Raw genomic sequence first — 22,508 nt, 5'->3', positions numbered from 1 at the left:
AAAGGATTTAGAGGCATGTTGAAGAACCCCAGACAGCCAAAATTAATTCGGAGCCCTCCACTACGGTGTCTCTCATTGCCCCAGTGTTTTATTGGCATACATTAGACCCCATGAACCCGTCAATAAATTTTTCTGTGAAAGGAGCATTTAGCAGTCAGTGGGTTTAATTAGTACTGTGATCAATAATAGTGATTATGTTAATATGTCATCATTAATGACATGGCTTAATTACACATCAAAATGCCCATTAAACAAAGAATAGTGACAGTATGTTAGGAGGCATCCATTCCTGTGCTATCGTATGCACTTTGCCTGTGTTGATAACCCGACGTGTTGGCGAAAAGGCTTTGGCTTTGTGCTGCTAAGCACAAGGGCGTGGGAGCGAATCTCGGCTGCGGCGGCGATATTTCAATGGGGGTGAAATGCAAAAACACCTTTGTACCGTGCATTGGGTGCACATTAAAGAACCCCAGGTGGTCAAAATTAATCCACTCCTAGTCCCCCACTACGGCATGCCTCATAATTATATCATATGGTTTTGGCGCGTAAAACTCAATTTAATTATTTTTTTACACCTATGTTGACATATGCTTCACTTTTACAGCATGTGTTATGTTATGCCACAAGAAATTCACCCCAATAAATTCCAAACGATTCATCGGAACAAATTCCCGAGTTATGGTGCACCGCAGACAACATATTTTATTTTGGGCAAAATGACTACAGTGTAGACTGCTTATAACGTAAGTCGCCGGAGTCGCAAATATCCGCACTATAAGCGGTACCGCACTATAACCAAAACAACTATTTTATTGCGATAATGGACACTCCAGGCGCATGTCTGCTGTTGCTGTCACCGTGCTCTAGGTTCCGTATTCGCTTACTAAATAAATTAACAAGCACGGGGTCACGCGCGCACAAGCAAACATGAACACATTTCGCTCGTTGACCGTGGAAACGAACTGTCAAAACACTCGAGCGACGAAGCGAGGCGAGCGAATTGACCTTCGTGCTGTCATGCCTCTCGCTTCAATGAGACCTATAAGTAGCGAAAACACGGCGCGGTGGACTTTCCCCGTCGCAGATTGCTTTCAAGATAGGGCCAAGGCGATCGTATCGCCGAAGTTGATCGTCGCAGATTACGTCCTGCTTCGGTCCACTGAAACCGTTCCGCATTGCTTTGCTGGCGAAAATCCTCTCCTTCTGTTTGCGCCAGTCCCGAACGCAAGTATTGGATTCTCCGAACGTCCGTGATGCAGCCCGATTTCCGCCCGTCTTCGCACACATGATCACTTTCCTTTTAAATGCGGCGTCATGATGAACTCGGTACTTCATGCTGATAGAGCAGACATAGAGAACGTGAAGAGAGACGGTAGACTATTGCCTAAGCACGTGTACTGCAGCACATGGAGCAAGCTGCGGTAGCTAAGCTCAAGAGTAGCTAAGCTCGAGAGTAGCTAAGCTCGAGAGTAGCTAAGCTCGAGAGTAGCTAAGCTCGAGAGTAGCTAAGCTCGAGAGTAGCTAAGCTCGAGAGTAGCTAAGCTCGAGAGCAGCTAGGCTCGAGAGTAGCTAGGCTCGACGCGCGTGCGAGGCGGCCATTTTGAAATGCCGACGGCTATATGGTAACGCAGATTTACCGTCGTACTCGATTCTAACGCGCACGCAATTTTTGGATGTGTTTAATCGGAAAAAAGTGCGCGTTAAATTCGAGTAAATACAGTATTTGAGGCTTGAGGGGAGCATTTGCTGTCTAGGTTGACTGCCGAACTTCCAGGCAGCCACACTGTAACTGGTATTTCGTGTCCCGCAACTGCACTATAAGCAATACACGTATACATAGAGTGCTATGGGAAAATTAATGGGAGTCTCAAAAGACCATATTATATCCGGTCCTGCACTATAAGCGGTTACGTTATAAGTGGTCTATACTGTAATACCATCACCATGTACATTATTCGGCAATCATAACTACCAATTACAATCAAACCTTGCTCTTACCAACCTCACTTTATTGAAGGCAGAAATTTAACAAACTTTTTCACATCCTGATGTTAGTTCCATGAAAACAATGTACTTTTTTTTCTAATAGAACCTCGTTCATACGTTTTGGAAAAAAATGTACTAACAGGGAAAACGTACAATCCGAAGTAACTAAAAAATTTGACAGACTGAACTATTGCTGACATCTACGTAATGCGAAGTGCCGCGCGGATCGATGCGGCCCGAGACTCTGACGCACGTCGAGCTGATGGTGCTACAGTGGCCCGCGACACGTTTTGTTGATTTCCTATTGCGTGGTGTTTTGCTATTGCGTGGTGTATTGGCGAGTGCGGCGATAAACCAAAACGAAATCGAGCTGGTGAGCGATGCCGGATGTTGCCAAAGCGAAACATGATGCCCACATCGTGCTGCCTGCAGCAGGAAACGGCGGTGCATTTGGATTATCGCCTGCTAAAAGCGTGCAGTACGCTACCAATGGCACTATGCACCTCGCGCTGTAAAACAAATAGGTGAATGTGCTCATCGCAATAGGTTTGGCGGCGATAGCTGTGAATGATGCAGCGTGTGACAACCCGGGCGGTGATTTCCTGCTACAGGAATAAGAAACTGTGTGCGCCGGCGTTTTCCCATGAGACGAGTGGCTATATACTGTTCTCTAGATGCTTATCGCAGTAGGATTGGCGATGGTAGCTTTGTATGCGGCGTGCGATGACCCCGGAGAAGATTTGCAGGTACCGAAATGATAAACAGTGCGCGCCGGCGTTTTCACGTGAGATGGGTGGGCGAGTATTGCGGTGAAGCTGCCGCGGCAGGCAGCTACATACTGTTCTCTATCGCGCACGCCTAGTGCATTTTCTTGTTTACATGGGATCTAGTGTCCGGAAAACGTATCATACGATCGTAGTTTGGCGACGTACTGAATATTGGAGCCGAAAAATCGTGTTTTCCGGCAACGTATGAACTGGTAAAAAGTTAGCGTAACTCTATTGGGTCATTTTTTGCGTTCTCGATTGCGAACATTGGCGCCGGGAAAGCGTACGTAACTGGAACGTATCAATGAGGTTCTGCTGTATTTAGCAAAATAAGTCTCTTCAGCAGTCTTGATTTAAGTCCATGCATACCACACGTATGTACAGTGCTCAGCGAGTGAAACACGATATTCAGACAGCATGGCGGTCAGCAGTTTTTGCGCGACCGATCGCTGTGTGATCGCTGAGGGGGCCGAATGCAGTTGCGATGCATCAAAAAGATTCTCGCGCTCTTGTGGCACAAAAATGCATCATCTCAGTATCACCACCGGCCACCGGTGGCACAAGAGTGCCGGCCGCCATGTTGTCCAAGTATCGCGTTTTAATCGCTGAGCACTGTACATGGAGCTTTTGCAACCACCAAATTAAAAAAAAAAAACTGCTTCCCAACACAGAATTCGTTGTTTGCTTACAAACGTTACCAGTGAGTAGTGAACAACACTATCAAGCGGAGCACAGAATGCACTGCTGCACAATCACGCATGTTAGTATGAAAACTGCGCTGAGCATGCTTTATCTGTGCTGACAGATATGCTTGAACTAAGCTCAATAAATGCTGAAACTTTACTTTTGACCTGATATCTGCTGCGATCTTTGTTGTGACTTAATCTCCAAGACACTGCTCAATGCCCACCCACTGCAGTGCTTTTAATTTCGTAATCATTGCTCCATTTTCTTGTGGGACTTTGTTCATAAATGCACACTAAGAACACTCTGTATGGACTACCACCGCTATTCTAGGAACCTGTGAAGAAATTTTCTGAAAATGAGAAAGCTTAACCGGAATGAAATTCACAATTTAACAGTTTTTCACCGCAAGCACAGCTTCATTATATCAAGCATCCACTAGTACTTTGTGGGAGTTTAAGCACAGAGTCAGTAGCAAGTGGGGCAATTACATCTTAAGATGCATCACTTGGCGTGAGCACGTAAGAAAACGCTGGACCTCAAATTTTGGAACAGTTCTTTTGTTATCTCCAACACTACCTAATCTAAAGAGCAGTACACCAAGCCAAAGACTAAAAACTAAGAAATGACGTGGCATTTGTGCTGGCAAGGTTGCATATGTGTAAGAGCTAAGTGAGCCTGCCCTGTTTTGCAGTGCGGTTGTACTGTGCACATCAGACAAAAATGACCTAGAAATACCTTATTTTTTCACTGCAAGTTCTCTATCAGATTCTTACAGCAATGGTAGCCATGTATACATTTAAACGCCGGAATTTTTCTGGTGTATTTGATATTATATGTGTGATAATTTGATAGCTTTATGGTACCGTATTTACTCGAATCTAGGCCGACTCCGATTCTAAGCCGACCCCCCAAAAGTTCGAAGTCCGAAAAAAAAAAACTTACCTCGAATGTAGGCCGAACGAAAAAGCGAGGACAGCATTCGCAAAATGAAACAGCATTTATTAAATTTGAACATGCCGAGCTCATTCTATGTCACCATCGCTGCTAGCCTCGTCGCTATCTTCCTTACTGCTGACATCTTCAAACAGTGCGCTATATTCAGTACCATCCAGCGCATTAGAGATGCTGCATTTTTGGAAGGAGAGCACGTTGCGGCGCACGCAAAAACCATCTCCCGTGGCCCCCTCCAACGACAGACCGATGCCGAAGTTCCGCCCGGTTTGAACGTTTGACGATGCCTCTACGGCTAGCACAACTACCGTATTTACTCGATTCTCACGCTTCCTCGATTGTAACGCGCACCAGTTTCCCGTGAGGACAAATTTGGAAAAATAGATTTCCTCCCGATGCACTGATGTTGCGATGAATAAAAAAAGTTGCAGTTTCGCCCGAAAGGCGATGCATCGAATGCGGTAGCAAGTTAGTAGAAGCACGGTGTCACGCACACTCAAGCAAACATGAAAACACCTCGCTCGTTGACCGCGGAAACGAACTGTCAAAACGCTGGAGACGAAGCGCGCCTTCGTGTTAGCATGCCTCTCGCTTCAACGCGGCGAAAACACGGCGCGCGGCGGACTTTACCAGTCGCAGATTGCTTTCAAGATAGGGCCAAGCCTGATCGTATCGCCGGAGTGCATCGTCGCAGATTACGTCCTGCTTCGGTCCACTGAAACCGTTCCGCATTGCTTTGCTGGCGAAAATCCTCTCCTTCTGTTTGCGCCAGTCCCGCTCGCAAGTTTCGGATTCTCCGAACGCCCGTGATGCGGCCCGATTTCCGTCCGTCTCCGCACAGATGATCACTTTCCTTTTAAATGCGGCATCATGATGAACTCGGTACTTCATGCTGATAGATAGAGCAGACGCTGAGAACGTGAAGACAGACGGTAGACTATTGCCTAAGCACGTGTACTGCAGCACACGGAGGAAGCTTCCGCATGCTACGGTAGCTAGGCACGACGCGCGTGCGAGGCGGCCATTTTGAAATGCCGACGCAGATTTAGGGTCGTGTTGAAAGTGCGCGTTAGATTCGAGTAAATACAGTATTCGTTTAGAAAGCGGCACTATAGTGGCATTGCCCATTTGGTGCCATTACGATAACGCCACACCGCACGCCGATGCTGCACCACACCGATACTACCGATACGACGCAGGTCAAAATGGCGTCGCTCGTGTACTTCAGCTGGCTACTGGCGCGGCTAGTAGCGGCTGCGATACTGACTTTTCTAGATGGCGCTAACTATGCACCATATTTATCAGTTTCAGTTAAAAACTGGCGCGTTTTTAAAAATCCTCGAATCTAAGCCGACCCTAGAGTTTCGTATGTGATTATTTGAATTATATGTGTGATAATTTGATAGCTTTATGGTAATTCTGAGTATAATTTGGAATTTTTCTGCTTCAAGCCAAGGATAGTGTTACCGTTTTCTTGGGAACGAAAGTTGAGCTGGGGCAGAAGAATGGGCAGAAATTTTTGTTAATGGCTCACTTTTCGGATAGTATATGTTTTCAGATGTATGGTTTGGACAAAGATGTTCACTGTATTGTCACTGTGGCTTGTTTGCAGGTTACCGAGGCCAAGTACAAGATTGGTGAACGTGAAGGGAAAGTGGACAATCGTACCAAAATTGAGATCATCCAACAAGAAGAAGAAGCTATTAAGAAGGAAAAGGAAGAAATTGAAGTAGCAGTTGAAAGTGAAGTGCGTACATTTTCTTTAATATTTTTATGTGTGTGTGTATGTGTGTGTTTATATGCACGCATAAGGTGTGTAGTTTACAACTGGACACACCACTGATTGCCTTGATTCCCTTCTCTGTGGTACAGTACCACAGTGGCAGGAACACAAAAATTTTTACACTTGTGCTGTCGCTGGGCCTGAACTTTCTTATTAAAGGTGTTCTCTCATTCAAGAAAAGGACAGAACTGTTGAAGGTGTTGGCCAGATATGATCTATGCAACTCAACTTGAAAAGGCCAGCCACAAGTGAACACCCCTCTGTACTTCAGAGTCTGATGGCTGCACCCACAGACCTCAAAGTTCTGCCAGTGCTCAAATTGACAACCAGGGCTGTCTCCCCAGATCAACCAGAGACATGTTGAAATTGAAGAAATTCCTACCTATCAGCAGGCATCACCATCCTCATGTCATCAGTGGTAGTCGCCATCAAAAAAACTCTCTTCACTGAATCACCCAGGCTTTTTGACAATTTCTTAAGGATAATCACCAAGAAAACTGACTGCACTGACATTCATTGGTGAGGCCATGGGGTCTTAACTTTCTGAAAAGGGCACCGCAACACTTTTTATTGAAGTCATTTCACATTAGAGGAAACGCTCCATTCACTGAACGTCACAGTCACGCACACTTTAAATTTGGTTTTAAATGTTCACGTGGTGCCAACACACTAACTAAACTCAAAGGCTGCTAATCAAGCTTGCCGAAGCTGCTTGCCTTGGGGTAACCGGTGCAGTGCATTTGTACCACTCTCGCCGCCTTTGGAACAATGAACTGCCGCCGACATCGCTGTTTCGTGTTCTTTGTTTAGCAGAAGGCTAGAGAAACATTTCTCTCTCTACCATAAAATTCCGAGCAAGCGCCCCCACCCGTGCAAGAGCCCCCCCCCCCCCCCCCTCCACCTAACTTCACTGCTAATTGCAAATTTCCGCGCCGTTCCAGGAAAGCGCCTTCCCCTTCCGCTTCGTTGCCTTATCACGCACCGCACCCAGGCAACACAGGCCTGCCACATTCAGTCCTCGAAAATAATGGCAAAGTCGGCAAATCGCACTGGTGTCCACCGGGATGCCCCGATGCGCCGTTTCATCCAGTGATGGTCGCACTTGGGCAAACTGCGACCGGCGGTCCGCAGTTCGTGGACCGCCGGCCGACGGCGATAATCTGCCTGCCACACAGTACAGAGGATTTCCCTGCGGCACAGCGACGGGACCACTCAGCGACACAGGAGCGGTTGCGGCTATGCTCTGGCATCTCCGGCAGCTTCACCGCTGCTGATCACTCGCCACCGATATCGGTGCTAGGCCTTTTCCGGTTCACTTCGAATCTGTAGCAGACAGCGCTTCAGAACGAACCACCGACGCTCCCAAGCAGCAATGTTCTGTTACCATTGTTGCCGCTTTACCCTTTCCTTGCAGTAATTTCACACGAAGAAGAAAACATGGTGATATTTGTGGCGCCGCCAGGTGCGATGCGAGCATGGTCGAGCCGCGGTTCGCTGTCCACCTTCGGTAGCCATGCAATGCAGCTGAGCTTGACTTGTATCGGAACTCTCGTTAGCGCTAAGTGTTTTACCGTTGAAATGGTTTTTATAAAGTGAACATTACGCGTTACTTTACTCTAGCGGACATTATTTTGCCTGGAATAGGAGGTCTGTTAGAAAAGTATCCGACTTTTGGCCGAAGAAAGAAAACTGGCATAACTGGAGCGTTGGAAACCTAATCACCCTCAAAGTAGTCTCCTTGGGACTCCACACACTTCTCCCAGCGGTGCTGCCATTGTTGGAAACATTTCGAGAAAGCCTCTTTCGGAATGGAGTTTAGCTCAGCTGTCGTTGCAGCCATAATGTCCGCTCTTGTCTGAAATCGCGCTCTTTTCAATGGCCTCTTGATTTTGGGAAACAGCCAGAAGTTGCAGGGGGCCATATCAGGAGAGTAAGGAGCCTGTTGAACTACAGGAGTCTGGTTTTTCGCCAAATAAGTCTGAATCAGGTTCGAGGAATGTGCAGGAGCATTGTCGTGATGGATGTGCCAATTTCCGACGAGGCCACTGCGCACTACCTCACTCAAACGCTGCGTCCCAGCGACTGACGCTATCGGCAGGTGGGAAAAAATTTGCACATGCGCACGAACGTTCTAGGTCTGCTGATGCAAGCTCACTTGTTTCATATCCATCAGGTGTTCGCAAAAAAAAAAAAAGGTCGGATACTTTTCTAACAGACCTCGTAGAAGCTGCATAACCAGTGTTCGTGTCGTCGGTCTCGGTGACGTGCCGGTGCAGTGTCGATGCGCTATTTCTGCAGTTGTTTCCATGGTTTTGTGAGTGATAAACAGCACTAACAAATCTTTGGCCTAATAAAGTTCATGTTAAATAAAATTTTAATTCCATTCCCACTGCGCCTTTTTTTTTTATTCTGGCAGGAAAATTTTGTCGTCGCAAATTTTCTTGGGAGTGCAGTCTACTTGCACAGTGGTTTTATAACTATTCACGAGTGCTAGTCATTTTTCACAGAGAGCAATTGCAAGAGTCACCAGTGGTGAATATTATGCATGAGCGTTTTAATCAAGGTGCTGTGAAGAAGAATAAGTCGTGGTAGCGCAGTTTTAAAAAGGCGACCTGCTGCTGTTCCTCTTGATCAGTGCTCTACGGCCTCTGTTTTTGACGTTGTGACACTGGTGGAGGTGCTGGAGCCTGCAACCTGATGCGGGCAACTCCTATCGGGACCCATACACCCAGTCCAGAAGCTTCGCCTCTCGTACCGACTCCAGTCCACTGATACAGTCGGCGCCTGCTCGGCCTGAGCCTGTAATTCCCTCCCGTTGCGACTCCCACCAGCATGGCAGTTCCTACACCATCGGCAAATCTCCCTACTTCACAGATGGCGATGAGTCTTTCCCAAGTGCCTCTTGAACACCCTCGCATTCCCGCAATTTTCCATGGCGATGTTTTGAAGATGTCGAGGACTGGCTTGATCAGTACAAACGCGCCGCTATTGTCAATCGCTGGACCGAACAATAAAAGCTCGCCCATGCTTATTTCGCGCTAGAAAACAGCGCTCGCACATGGTACGAGAACAGGAAAGCGAGCTTCCAAATGTGGGGCAATTTTCCGTGTCAGCTTCTCAATACATTCTCGAGCTCGGACCGGCGAGATTACGCGCAACAACTTATTGAGGCTCGCGTGCAGAAACCCAACGAAACCGTCGCCATGTATGCAGAGGATATGGCCCGTCCGTTTTGCTGAGCAGACCCCGATATGACTGAGGCAAAGGAAGTATGAAACCAACAACGGTAGACAAATTCATCAAAGAAGCGACTGTCATTGACCGGGCACTTCAGCAACGTTGCCGCCACTTTGACCGCCTGCCCAACAACACACCAATAAGCGCTGCAGCTCAGAATGTTGATCAGACTTCTTTACAGGAAATGATTAGAGACACCCTGCATGAAGAGCTGCGAGCCCTCGGCGTTCCTCCTACGGAGTCGCCAGTCAGTTCTGCTGCCGATGTCGTGTGCCAAGAGTTGCGGCAAGCCTTCTCCTCACCAGCTCCATGTCCAGAGACACGTCTGTTGAGCTATGCCGACATGGTCCGACGTCCTCCCCCTTCACCGTAGGTAGCGCCATTTCAGCCGCGGACCGTTCCCGTGCCGTGGTGGCAACGGGAGTCTGTGAGATGACTTCCTGTTCGCTGTATTGACTTGTGGCGCACAGGCCGACCGTCGACCACTTTGCTTCCACTGCGGGGAACCAGGCCACATTTCCCGTTACTGTCCCCATAGAGAAGCTGGGGTGAGAAGCTTTTCGCCTGCCGCTTTTGTGCGCTTTGACGACCGTTGCACCCCAAACAGTGATCACTGACGTCGTCAGGGGTGGTCGTTCCTCTAGTCTGCGCCGGGGAAACTAACAGTAGTGACCTCTAGGGGGAAAGGTTGCCCAGTGTCGAGACGCCAAAAATACCTCCCCCACGCTCCCCGGAGGAGGAAAACTACTCGACTACCAAGAAGGAATGCCTCGCCGTGGTGTGGGTGGTTATCAAATTTCGCCCGTATTTGTACGGCCGTTCTTTCAAGGTTGTCAGCGTCAGCGATCGTTATTCTCTTTGTTGGCTGACTAACTTGAAAGACCCATCTGGCCGTCTGGCGCGCTGGAGTCCTAGGCTTCAGGAGTTCGACATGACCATAATTTACAAATCAGGGAAGAGGCACACCGACGCTGACTGCCTCTCGCGGTCACCCGTCGAGCCCGCAGGTACCGATGACATGGACGTGGACGCTGCACTTTTGGGAGCCATCGATGCTGTCACCATTTCACAGGAGCAGCGCCAGGACGCAGAGCTGCTCCCACTCATTAATTTCTTGGAAGGCCGAAGTAAAGATGTCCCCCGCGACTCTATGCCAGGGGACTGCCGTCATTTTGTCTGCGAATCGATGTTCTCTACAAGAACTTTTCAGCCAGGGGCAGCACGCACTTGCTTGTCGTATTGGCATCACTTCGAAAAGAGATACTAAAAGCATGCTACAATGAAGCCACCTCAGGTCATCTAAGCTACACGAGAACATTGTCCCGACTCCATCGCAAGTACTATTGGCCAAAGCTACGAGCTGCTGTAAAACATCACGTACAAACATGTGCCGACTGCCAAAGGCGCAAAGCACCTCCCGGCAAGCCCTCAGGTCTCTTACATCTGGTCGAGGTACCAGGACAGCCATTCGCCCAAGTTGGAATGGATTTTCTGGGCCCATTTCCAACTTCTACCGCCCGCAACAGATGGAACACTGTCGCCACTGATTACCTGACGCACTACGCGGAGAGTAAAGCTACGCAGCTGGGCACAGCAGCCGAAGCAGCTCATTTTTTCATCGAAAACGGCGCCCAAAAGTAGTCATCACAGACGGGGGAACTGCCTTCACTTCAGAACGCCTTGACTCGGTTCTCAGACTCAGTTGTACAAGCCACTGCAAAACAACCTCATATCATTCCCAGACCAACAGACTCACCGAGCGCCTTAATAAGACCCTCGCAGACGTGCTATGCATGTACGTCAACGTGGGACATAAGAACTGGGATCATATTTTGCCTTGCGTAACCTTCGCATACAATACCGCTCGACAAGAAACTACTCGAATGACACCGTTCAGCTTAGTCTATGGTCGCGAAGCCACGACGACGTTGGATGCCATGCTGCCGCATGAGTGTGACGACATGCCTATCGACGTTGCAGAATTTACTCTGTGCGCCAAAGAAGCCAACAGCTTGCCCGCATACGCACGCATCGGCCATTACTAGCAAGACCAAGATGCAAAACGGTATGATCTTCGACACAAATCCGTTTTCTACATTCCTGCCAACAAAGTATAGGTTTGGATACCTGCATGCCATCGTGGACTTTCCAAAAAATTGCTAAGACGGTACTTTGGGCCATACAAAGTGATCTGACGGCCGAGTGACGTGAAGTACAAGGTCTTTCCTGACAGTGACAATAGCTCCAGTCTCCGCAAGCACTTACCCAAAGTGGTGCATGTGGTGCGGATGAAGCCGTACCTGTTAAACTAACATTCGTGTTTTTGCTTGTGTTACTCTGCGCCTTTGTACACTGCCCTCATACACTTAAGTTGCGCATCGGGACAATGCTTCTTTCGGAGGGACGCAAATGCCGCGCCTGTACTCTGATGAAGAAGAGGACAATGAGAGTATGCAATCAAAGCACAGTGAAGAAGAAGGAGAAGTGGTAGCGCGCAGTATTAAAAAGGCAACCTGCTGCTGTTCCTCTTGATCAGTGCTCTGCGAACTGTGTTTTGATGTTGTGACAACATGCTTCATGTTACCAACAGCAGTGCTGAAAATAACTCTTAGATGAAGGCAACCCCTTATCAAAATGTTGGGTCAGGACTGAGGCTTCCTTTGTTCTCCCACTGTTAAACGGCAGCAGTATTCTGCTACCGACATCGGTAAATGTGCTGATTGAAATTGGAAGTTTTTGTCTGTTCCATATTTTCTTCTTTTATGGCCGTTCACTTTAAAAGGCATTCATTTTAGTTGAGACAGCAGCAGTCATAGAGGCATAATGTAGTCAAGGAGCAGAGGAAGTGGGCATGAATACATGTATCTTAGTACAGAGATGCCACAGCTACCATAATTCTTCATAAGGTGGAAAAATACTGATTAAGAATGGTGTCGGGCGAAAGACAATCATTCCATTGTTATTCACTGCATGCTTGCAAGAAGCATTGGAGATGCTAGATTTCGTGAAAACATTAAAGGGGCCCTGAACTACTTTTTATCGAAGTGGAGAAATGCATTTGAAATTAAAATAGGCTATTTCAGAAATACTTTGCCATAAAAAGTACTTCAATGCGTTCAGCAGAAGCGGAGCTATTGGCAATCAAACACGCCCTTCGCAGTGCTTCTGCTTTCTTCAACGCCTTGCACTGTGACGGCTACGGAGGAGTGGGACATGCCCACAACGCTCCGCCTACTCAACGTCACCGTGGCGCGCAGTTCAAGTTTGTTTTTGGATGTTAGCATAGATGCCACTACTTACGAATTTGGCGCTTACAATGCGGCAAACGTAAGCCAAACATGGTTGTCCTCAGCGAGCCGCAGTGTGCTTAGCCAGTGGACTCGTCGTGGCGGCCGCGGTGTCTACGCTACATAGGAGACCATAGAGCTACATGCAACTGTAGTGCATATGCGCAGCGTTTGCTTGGTGCACGACAGGGGTTGAGTGCATGCTCACGCTATGTGCTCCAGTCTGACCGTGCTACATGGTGCGGACTGGCTTTGTGTTTCACCAGCTTGACCGACGGATAGCAGTGAAATCCAACTTGCGCATTTTGAAGTGCTATCAATAAGTCTGCCTAGGTGTCTAACCAGGAGCGGCCAGGAGTGAATGCACGCTGGCAAGCGTGCTTTTTGGTCTGACTTTATGTTTCGCATGGTTCGTTGAGGCTAGCTGAGCATTCAAAACTAGTTGAAATTAGCAGTACCTAACGACTACAACACCGATAAGCAGGGTGGCCAAAGTTTAATTCCTATGCGAGTGGCCGCGGCCGAGCGTGAGCAGACGATAGTCGGCCTCATCCAAAGTACGTAATTATTATCAAAATTCGAAAGCAGATTTTCTCTTACTTCAACCTGTTTATTAAACTTCATTAACCCTTTAACTGCCACTACCGAGATAACTCGTGAAACCACTCACGCGCACCCCCTGCTACTCCCGAGTATACTCGTGTTGCTTTTTAAACTCACTCCCTGCCACTCCCAAGACAAATTGTGCAAAAAAAAAAATTGCATTCATGTCCCGCCATCTATGGAGAGGTCACCTAAACACATCGAACTTGTAAATTAAATTTTAGACAACAGATGGAGCGCATGTGTTTACACCCGCGTCGCTTCGTCTTGGCAGAACGCAGCAGCCTTGGCGAGTCAGCGCGCCACGTGCATCCGCGCTTTGACGGACAAAGAAATTCAAGAACTGCTGATGAATATCTTTACATGTCCTGTGGAGTATCATGGTGCATTACTAGCATGAAATTTCCACTGAACCAACATCCGGCAGGGGATGAGGAGCAGTCAGAAAAAAACCCAGCAGTGAAAGGGTTAATAAATATACTCAGTAACAGGAAGAAGCGCATTGATTGGAACGCCCTTCTTGATTGATGTCAGCTATTGGCCAATTGCAGCCGCATATGGAAGTCTGCTATATTACGAAATAAAGTGTCCAGAAAAGAGTGAGGAGCAGGCTTCTGTTGAAAAGAGAGCGGAACGTTTGAGAGAAAGGTGACTTTGCACTCCGCTTGCAAGCTCCACGTGCCGCGTACTACTGCAAAACTTGGCTGAGATATTCACAGCAGTGTATGCTATCCGCGGACTATGTTTGTTCACCAAACCTGAGGGGTGGTTCAGGACCGCTTTAAATGGGAATATCTTTCCAACCTGTGTTTTTCAATGGTAATGTTCTGTCCAGCAGTCCTGTAGCAATAGGAGGGCGGTAGATTTCTCATTTCGTAAGGGACATAGGCACATCAGGCTTGCCCACAAGGCTCAAGAACTGCATGTTACCATCAGTGATTAAAATGCATCCATGTCTTGGAGCCCTTCTCCAAGATTGTTGTGTTCAGTGTGTCAAAGACAGATCCTAGTTCCTGGTTAGGCTGACAGACATCCTTGGAACTCTGTTTGCTGTCTGTGACAAGCCTACATCTGACCCTTTTGCTTTTTCATAGATTCTCATAGACTGTACCAGTTGTTTTACTGACCAGGAGTACTATAGTTTACCCATGCAAAACACTGGTGAGGGGTGGTTGTGAATGCCAACATCAGATGCCGCTGCCCTTAATACGTACACTGTTACTCAGTCCCACAATGGAACTGAAGACTGAGTAACATGGCGAGGGAGCATGGCATGCATCATTCTGTGTGGGCACAGGAGCACAGCTTGTCCATGGAGTTCAAATCACAAAAACAGCTGAAAGTAGGGGTGTGCGAATACTCGACTATCACCGAATCGAATAGCGAGTGTTCGAATGCCGTAATTTGATTCGCGAATCAAATATCTACTATTCAATTTTTTGAAGATTTCATATATTTGGTGTAGAGACCCGCGCAGTGCTACATGTTCCGTGCGCCGCAACACCCCTCGTGCTCAATGCCACCCAAGCAAGCATTTCACTTTGTTTTCGGCTAAAAAGGTGTGCCGAGCATGCTGCGGACGGGCTGCCTCTGCTGACACAGTAGCGAACTATGTCGCTGCGAGTGCTCCCCAACATTGACCCGGTGCAGGAATCGCATACACACAGCACCCAAACGGCGCAATTCACAGAACGGCGCCACGTGTTATAGCTGTACAAACATGCATAATAGCATTTCATCCTGCCGACCGTGGTAAAATAGTTGTCTTATACAAACGTGGGACTTATAATCCGGAAGAATGGTAGTTTAGTGCACTTTTTTTTTTTCCTCCGTCACATTGCTGTTAAGCATTGACTCTTTTCATTTCAAATGAAACATGTATAATGTCCCAGCTACATCGCAAGGATAGATTGTTGTGTATTGCATACCCCTTCGTTTTCAATCAAGTCACTGTAAACACTTGCCATAACATGTGTCACCGTAGTATTTTGTTAAAGAGATATGAACACTCAGTGTTTATGCGATAGAAAATTTATTTGACAGCGTTTTGAGTGTAATCTTTCTTTTTCTCATTTGCAGAAGTTGAAGATTGTTGGCCAAAAGCATGAGGAAGAAATCAAGGAGATTCTTGAAGATAAAGCTTCCATTATTACACAACTAGATGAAGATAGTGAGCATATATTCTATCATTCATTCACCTTAGTATGGTCCTCACACTTTAATGTTTAATGTTCTGTACTGTGTAATTCCCACATTATGATTGACGCTCTAATGGCTCTGTGCTGGTAATCCTTTGGCTCAGGAAAACCATTTCCGTAGTGCTAATGGTATTCCTGAATAAAAGTGCTTTTTCAGGGTTATTTGAAATTAACCTTAAAAGCCTTTTAAATGCTTCTGTGCTTGCAATGGCCACAATATCAATCTGGCAATTCAAAAGCAAGAATTTACTATGGCTGCTGTGGCATTGTCACTCTCATCTTTATCAACCAAATTAATTAAGTGCACTGCAGTAAAGGGCCTCTCCCAGTGTTCTCCTAATATCCAGTTCTGAGCCAACCATACCCACTGTGAGTCTTCTAAACTCATCCCTATCTGCTTCTTTTATCAAATCTCTCTCTTCTGTCCTGTTCTGCAATTCTCTATTTGTATCTATCCTGTTACTGTATTTCAGTATTAATCTGCCTTATTCATCATGACAAATTTTCCTCTTGCATACTGCCATTGTGTCCCACTCCATCCCTCCATGTTTCTTGGTAAAGAACCACTTTTTAACACCAAAGCAGTCCTCGAGTTCTTGAAAGATGTGGTCTTGCATGTTATTAGCCCAATAAGTTCGTAGTGCATCCTCTCTCCAGAGAATGGTGCTGTGATAGTTTTTTTTTATAGCACATGCCTCCAGGCCCTTGTGTTTCAAGGGCTCTGTTTAGGCACTTGTGCTTATGGCCAATTCTTGCATCTGTAATATTTTGTAAGTCGTAAGATTTATTTGCAATGCATTGTTCATGTCCATAGTACACATAATTAGTCATCGCCATAATCTTATTACATATAGATTTTACGCACTTTACAGCGACTGTTTTTAGGCCTCTTTACAGCCATGCCACATCTAATGTTCATATAATTTACTATTCATGTACCACTAACAAGCCATTACCATCGTCTTGGCGCTCTTTGGCCACATCTGGCCCTTGCACCAATAAACCACAATAATCAATCAATCAATTCATCATGCCAAGTTCAAGTATACTTCTGCATGTTTAATTGGTTTTTATTTATTTGTCTCTTTGTTTTCTTCTTTCTCTGTCTTTACTACACAAGCTTTTCACACCTCATTCTTTTGATTGCTGCTGTCTTTCTGCACTGTGCAGTGGAGAAAAAGCCACCTGTACCCAAGAAGGAGGAGCTTTCAAAGGCTGACCTCGCAGACATTGAGGATGCCTTGGAAAAAATTGCTGCTGAGAAACAGGAACTTCTTATAGAAAAGGAAGAGCTTGAAGACTTAAAAGAGGAAATGGCAGACTACAAGCAGGTAAGTCAGCGCTGTAGTGATGTGCAAAACATTATCATATGAAAAATGTTGCTAAATTTTACTACTGGTGTTGGCAAAATGGGTTTTTCTAGGCAGGATGCACCAAAATTCCAAAGGCTACATTATGAAACTTTAAGAAATGTGTAAATGAAGCAATACACGTGAATGTAGCAAATTTTCTGTTAAAAGCAATACAAAAAACAAGAGGCTTTAGATTTCCAAGCTTTCTCTGTGCTGTAATGCAAGAATGTGGAAGTCTGGCATTACAAACCTCTGTGCATTACAAAGGCACAAAGGTAGAAATCCCGGATTTTAGTGCATATCTTAAAACATGAATGGCTTTGATTCATCATATTCATCTTGTAATGCACCAAGCACGACTGAGTGAAACTAACAACCACGATAGGACACACCAGACAAGGACTTTGTCGCTTTACTGTTTATAGTCATATGGTGAGTTCTTCAGGTCTCACTGCTCAACTTCTTGTAAATGGTGATATCTAAGATAATGATGCCACGTGGATATGGTTGGAAAATATTGGAACGCGGATGAATGAAAGCAATCTGTGAGTGATTTCCTGCATGACAGCTGTGATGACATGGACTTTTGAAGTCTTGTGGGTATCCTATTTCTTTATAATACACTCTATTAGATGTTGGAAAGTCATTTCTGTTCTAAACACTCTGGATATTTTGCTGTGTTCACAATACAGTCAAACGCCTTTATATCAAAGTGCTCAGGACCTCCAAAATCCTTCGTTATACAAGCCACTTCATTGTAAAGGTCGCGCACCGTACTGCTCACAACAGGGCAGGCTAAGAACATTCAACAAAAGAAAACCTTTATTTGATATGAATTCAAAAGAAAGTTCATGAAATAAGTCCCTGATATTCTTGTGCACACTTAGTCTGACAGCATGTGTGACTGCAGTCAACATTATTGCACTGAAGGTCGCAGCATTCTCCACGGTGAAACACAGCACCTAAGCAAAATAAAACTGCAGATTGTTGCTGCCGCCTCCCTTGCTGTCAAAATTCTTGGTTCGTTTACAGGATCTTCATCACTGTTGCCTTCATTGACATTCTCATCCTTCCTGCCCTAGGTGGGTTTGAAGACATCGTCAGTTCTGTTTACATCATGCTGTCACCAACTACGATGTATTCGTCAGCCATTGCTGATACGGTTACAACAAGCAGTGTTCGACTTGAGTGGTTCCTGGAGCTGTGCACCACTACTTCTGATATCAGCACGCTCTTAAGTGCGTCACTAGCACTGCTTTTGCACCTTGTGACACACCTTGGTGATGGCTGCGGAGAGTAGTGGCAGCACCATTATGTGGAGTTCGTTGTAAAGTCGTCCGGGATGCCTAAGTTCCTTCGTTGTACATAAGATTCGTTGTAGTGGTATTCATTCTAGAGGCATTTACGATACATGTGAGAGATAGGAGTTCAGCACGGACATAATCAATTGTTCATTATACAGGCTATTTTGCTGTAGAGGCGTTCATTGTAGAGACCCATTTGACTGTATTATCGTATTTACTCGAATCGAGGCTGGCCCCGATTCTAAGCCAACCCCCAAAACTCCGAAGCCAGAAAAAAGAAAAGAAAAAAAAAGTACCTTGAATGTAGGCCGAACAAAAAAGCGAGGACAACATTCACAAATGAAACAGCATTTATTGAATATGAACATGCCGAGCTCATTCTACGTTATCATCGCTGCTAGCCTCGTTGCTATCTTCCTTATCGCTGTCATCTTCAAACAGTGCACTATCTTCAGTATCATCAAGTGCATTAGAGGTGCTGCACTTTTTGAAGGATGAAACATCCTCGTTGCGGCACATGCAAAAAGCATCTCCCGTTGCCCCCTCCAACGACGGACGTTTTTCTCATCAATGCCAAAGTCCCACCCAGCTTGAATGTTTGATGATGCCTCTGCTGCTAGCACGACTTTTCCTTTGAAAGCGGCACTATAGTGGCATCGCCTGTTTGGTGCCATTACGATAACACCACGCCGCACGCCGATACGACACAGGTCAAAATAGCAACATCACTCGTGTACTTCAGTTGGCTACTGGCGTGCGTGTCTAGTAGTGGCTGCAATACTGACTTTTCTAGATGGCGCTACCTGTGCACCATATTTATAAATTTCAATTAAAAACTGGCGCTTTTTTTTTAAATCCTCGAATCTGAGGCAACCCTAGAGTTTGATATTTGATTATTCGAAAAAAAAACTATCGACCTAGATTCAAATAAATACGGTAGTTAGGGTAATTTTCTCATTGCTTGGGTATTTGCTTAAGTTAATACAGTAGACTTCCCTTAATTCGAATTTGGTTAAGCCATGTCATTGTGTAAATTACTGAGTTTTAAAAGAAGAGAAGAATAGGCTTCTACTCCCAGCTGATATTTTCTCAGGCAGCCACTTCGTGTTCCAACATCATGAATGCCAGTTTTCCATGCGTCATGTACGCCTTAGCTGTGGGCTGGTCCATTGTGATGATGTGTGTTTTCTCTTTAATTTGAACTTCAGCTAAATAAGTTGCATATTACCATTTTTTTTACGTATATTGAATTTCACTCTCATGCTGTGAAATAATCATGGTAAATAATTACAAAAATGTATGTTATTGCCCTAAACACAAAAGCCCGTCATACACTGATGCTGATTTGATGTAGTATGTGGCATATATGCATAGTTCGGGATTAAGTGTTACCCTATTTTTGGCACGTGGCAGTCTTGTACGTTCAAGTACTGACTGTTTTTGGTCTTTAGTTTATTCTTAAGCAGGTAAATATATGAACTCATCTGTTGGCTACCTCGCTACTTGCTTTCAGTAAATTTCAATGTTGTTACCATTTTATTATTATTTTCAATGCTGGTAAGTGTGCTTAATGCAATTAGCCGAGCTGATATAGATTTTTTATCTTGCAGGATGTAGAAGAACTGAAGGATGTGGTCGTCAAAACTGGTAAACGTGACATTCAAGAAACTAAAGCAGCAATGCGTCTTTACAGTCGTGTGAACCGTATAATTGGTAGCATGGACAATCTAATAGACAAACTAAATGAGGAACGGAAGTCAATGCAGATCAAGCTTGATTCTTCAGAAGGCGCTGCAAGTCAAAAAACCAAGTGAGTGCCAACTGCGTTCTAAAAATTGGGAGTGGAGTTGGGAGCTTGTAGTTTCTGATTATTTCTCCATAAGCAGAGTCCTATTAGTGCACACCTTTAGGTACAGTGCTCAGCTATTGAAGCACGAGTGCGTGGCTTCTGGAACATTTTTGCGCCACCGGTGGCTGCTGCAGACACCAATCTGATGCATTTTTGTATCAAATGAGAGCAAGTGCATTTGTGATGTATTTTGACTGCATTCGGACCGCTCAGTGATCATCCAACGTTCACCGGTGGTGCATAAAAGGTCGACTGACATGCGGTCCGAGTACCGCATTTCAATCGCTGAGCACTGTACTATCGTGAGCAATATGAGCTGGAACACGCGAACGCGTGGCAAATAGCCTCGAACCCTACAGCAGCCAATTCGCAGCGGCCGCTGCAGGAAACAAAGTGGAAAGGGCGCGGCGGTTTCGCTAAGCGTTAGCACTCCCGCCTCCCTAGGGTTCGTAAAAACGGTAACTGATAGCGTGTCAGCGGCCACAAGCTTGCTACGAGTTCACATCAACGCGCACAGGCATATATTACAATGACCCATCAGACTATTCAGCTACTTAGGGATCGGCTGTGACGTAGTCTGCGGTGATCTGTGGTGCGGTCGGCTGAGCTTTGATAGGCATCTTTTATTACTTTTTTCGTGCAGAATGCCTATAAAGTAGACGACAGCTGCCTGCGTGTGGTTATATCGGTTTCAGTGCCTAGTGATGTCACTAGTGCCTTTGCATAAGCGGGAAGAAGTCGTTGAACTTTAAAAAAGGTTTCTCCCAGCGCAGCATTGCTACCTTGACAGGCTGTCGGTTGAACACTGTCAACAGGATAGTCCAAGCATACCGAGATGAAAGACGCATTCAGGATGCGCTGCACAAAAGGCGAGCCCGCACCACGTCGATGGACGAAGGTTTACAAATTGTTGCTGTAATCAGTGAGACGCCATTTCAAAGTACGAAAGAGGTGCACCGTACTCTGAACCTGGCACATGTAAGGGACAGCACGGTACGGCGAAAACTAAGGGAAGCCGCCCTCCGAAGCCGCATCGCCGCTCAGAAGCCCCTTCTCACATGTGCCAACAAGACTGCTCGTCTCAAGTACGCTCTCGATCACCGCAGTTGGAAGGTCGAGGATTGGAAATACGTCATCTTCTCCAACTAATCCTTCTGCAGCCGCTGGGACCAGCAGCAAAGAGTGTGGTACATGCAAAATACACGCTTCTGTGCACAGAACATCAAGGACGTGGCCGCAAGTGGACGCATGTCAGTAAATGCGTGGGCGGCCATTTCGCGTGACGGCCTGGGTCCCCTTGTAAGAACCTCTGGGAGATTCACAAGTGCAGTGTATTGCACATTGCTGGAGCACGAGATGATACTATACGTGTTGACTGGTCCACACCCTGATGGGTACTATCTATTACAGCAGGACTTGTCTCACGTGCATGCAGCAAAGGACATAGCACGTCTGTTAGATGGACGAGGAGTAATGCGCCTCGAGTGGTGCGCAAAAGGTGCAGACATGAACATAATAGAACATGTTTGGGCACGTATGAAGACAAACCTTTGTAGGCTCTCCTCGGACTTGGTGACAGCTGATGAACTGTAAGAAGCCATACGAGGGGAGTGGCAACATATTCAAGCTAACACAGCGTTCATCGAGGCTCTCTACAGGTCACTGCCAGCAAGAATGGAAGCCTTCATTCAAGCTGGCTGAGCCATGACCCGTTATTAGCCCAATAAAAGCGCAAACAAGGCTTAAGCTGACGCTGGTAAATTGGAGGAGGAGGAGGAATAAACATTATTTGTGTAGCAGACTTGTGACACCTAGGCATTTATATTTATTCAAATTTTGTTACCATTTGGCAAGCACCCAGTAAAACTTTTCAACCAACTTTGCTTCGTGCCACTTCTTTCCGTCCACAACACAAGACCAGCACACGGCAAAATAGGCATAAAAAATACTGCTTTTACCTACATTGGTTCCATAATAGGAAGTTTCAGAATTGGGCACCCAGGCTTTGCTTTCCTTGGGTACGCACGCTACTTTAAAAAAATAATGTGCATATACCCAAGACTTTACGTATGACGCATGCGCCTTGGCAGCAAAGGCAAACAAAAAGCTTTGCCTATTCTAAAACTGCCGAGCCGGCGTCTCTGTGAGACGTTCTGCGCTGGCATAGAACGAGAGTGCAAGAGGGTTATTTTGCGCAGAACTATAGGCAATAGATATGACACGCTCTGCGTGCTTTAATCGCCTTATCATCGCTAGCGGCTGGTGATACCCAATCAGCTGCTGTTTGACAGCAACGCTATCGAGGCGGGAGTGGCAACATTCAGCGGAAGAGCGCCCCCCTTTCCTCCCCGGCTGCAGCAGCGCCAACTGCGTATCGCGCTATCTGGGTTTTGGAGCTGTTTGACACGCGTTCGCATGTTCCAGCTCATATTGCTCACAATAGTACATGCCAGTTTATAGTTCTCAAATATTTGTGGTTTAGGTTCTCCTGCCCAAATTTTGTA

General features: G+C 46.2%; 1 protein-coding gene across 1 annotated transcript in view; it reads left to right on the top strand.

Annotated features, from left to right (window-relative positions):
- Window positions 1–22,508, top strand: part of LOC119431969 (mitochondrial proton/calcium exchanger protein) — a 57,094-nt gene that overhangs the window by 27,322 nt on the left and 7,264 nt on the right. The window contains exons 7-10 of the mRNA XM_037699408.2: window positions 6,004–6,138; window positions 15,381–15,471; window positions 16,670–16,830; window positions 19,766–19,965. Coding sequence (XP_037555336.1) covers window positions 6,004–6,138; window positions 15,381–15,471; window positions 16,670–16,830; window positions 19,766–19,965 — 587 coding nt within the window. The remainder of the gene's footprint in view (window positions 1–6,003; window positions 6,139–15,380; window positions 15,472–16,669; window positions 16,831–19,765; window positions 19,966–22,508) is intronic.

Source organism: Dermacentor silvarum, chromosome 1 (assembly GCF_013339745.2).
Source record: "Dermacentor silvarum isolate Dsil-2018 chromosome 1, BIME_Dsil_1.4, whole genome shotgun sequence".
NCBI lineage: Eukaryota > Metazoa > Arthropoda > Arachnida > Ixodida > Ixodidae > Dermacentor > Dermacentor silvarum.
This window is presented reverse-complemented; position numbering and strand designations above follow the sequence as displayed.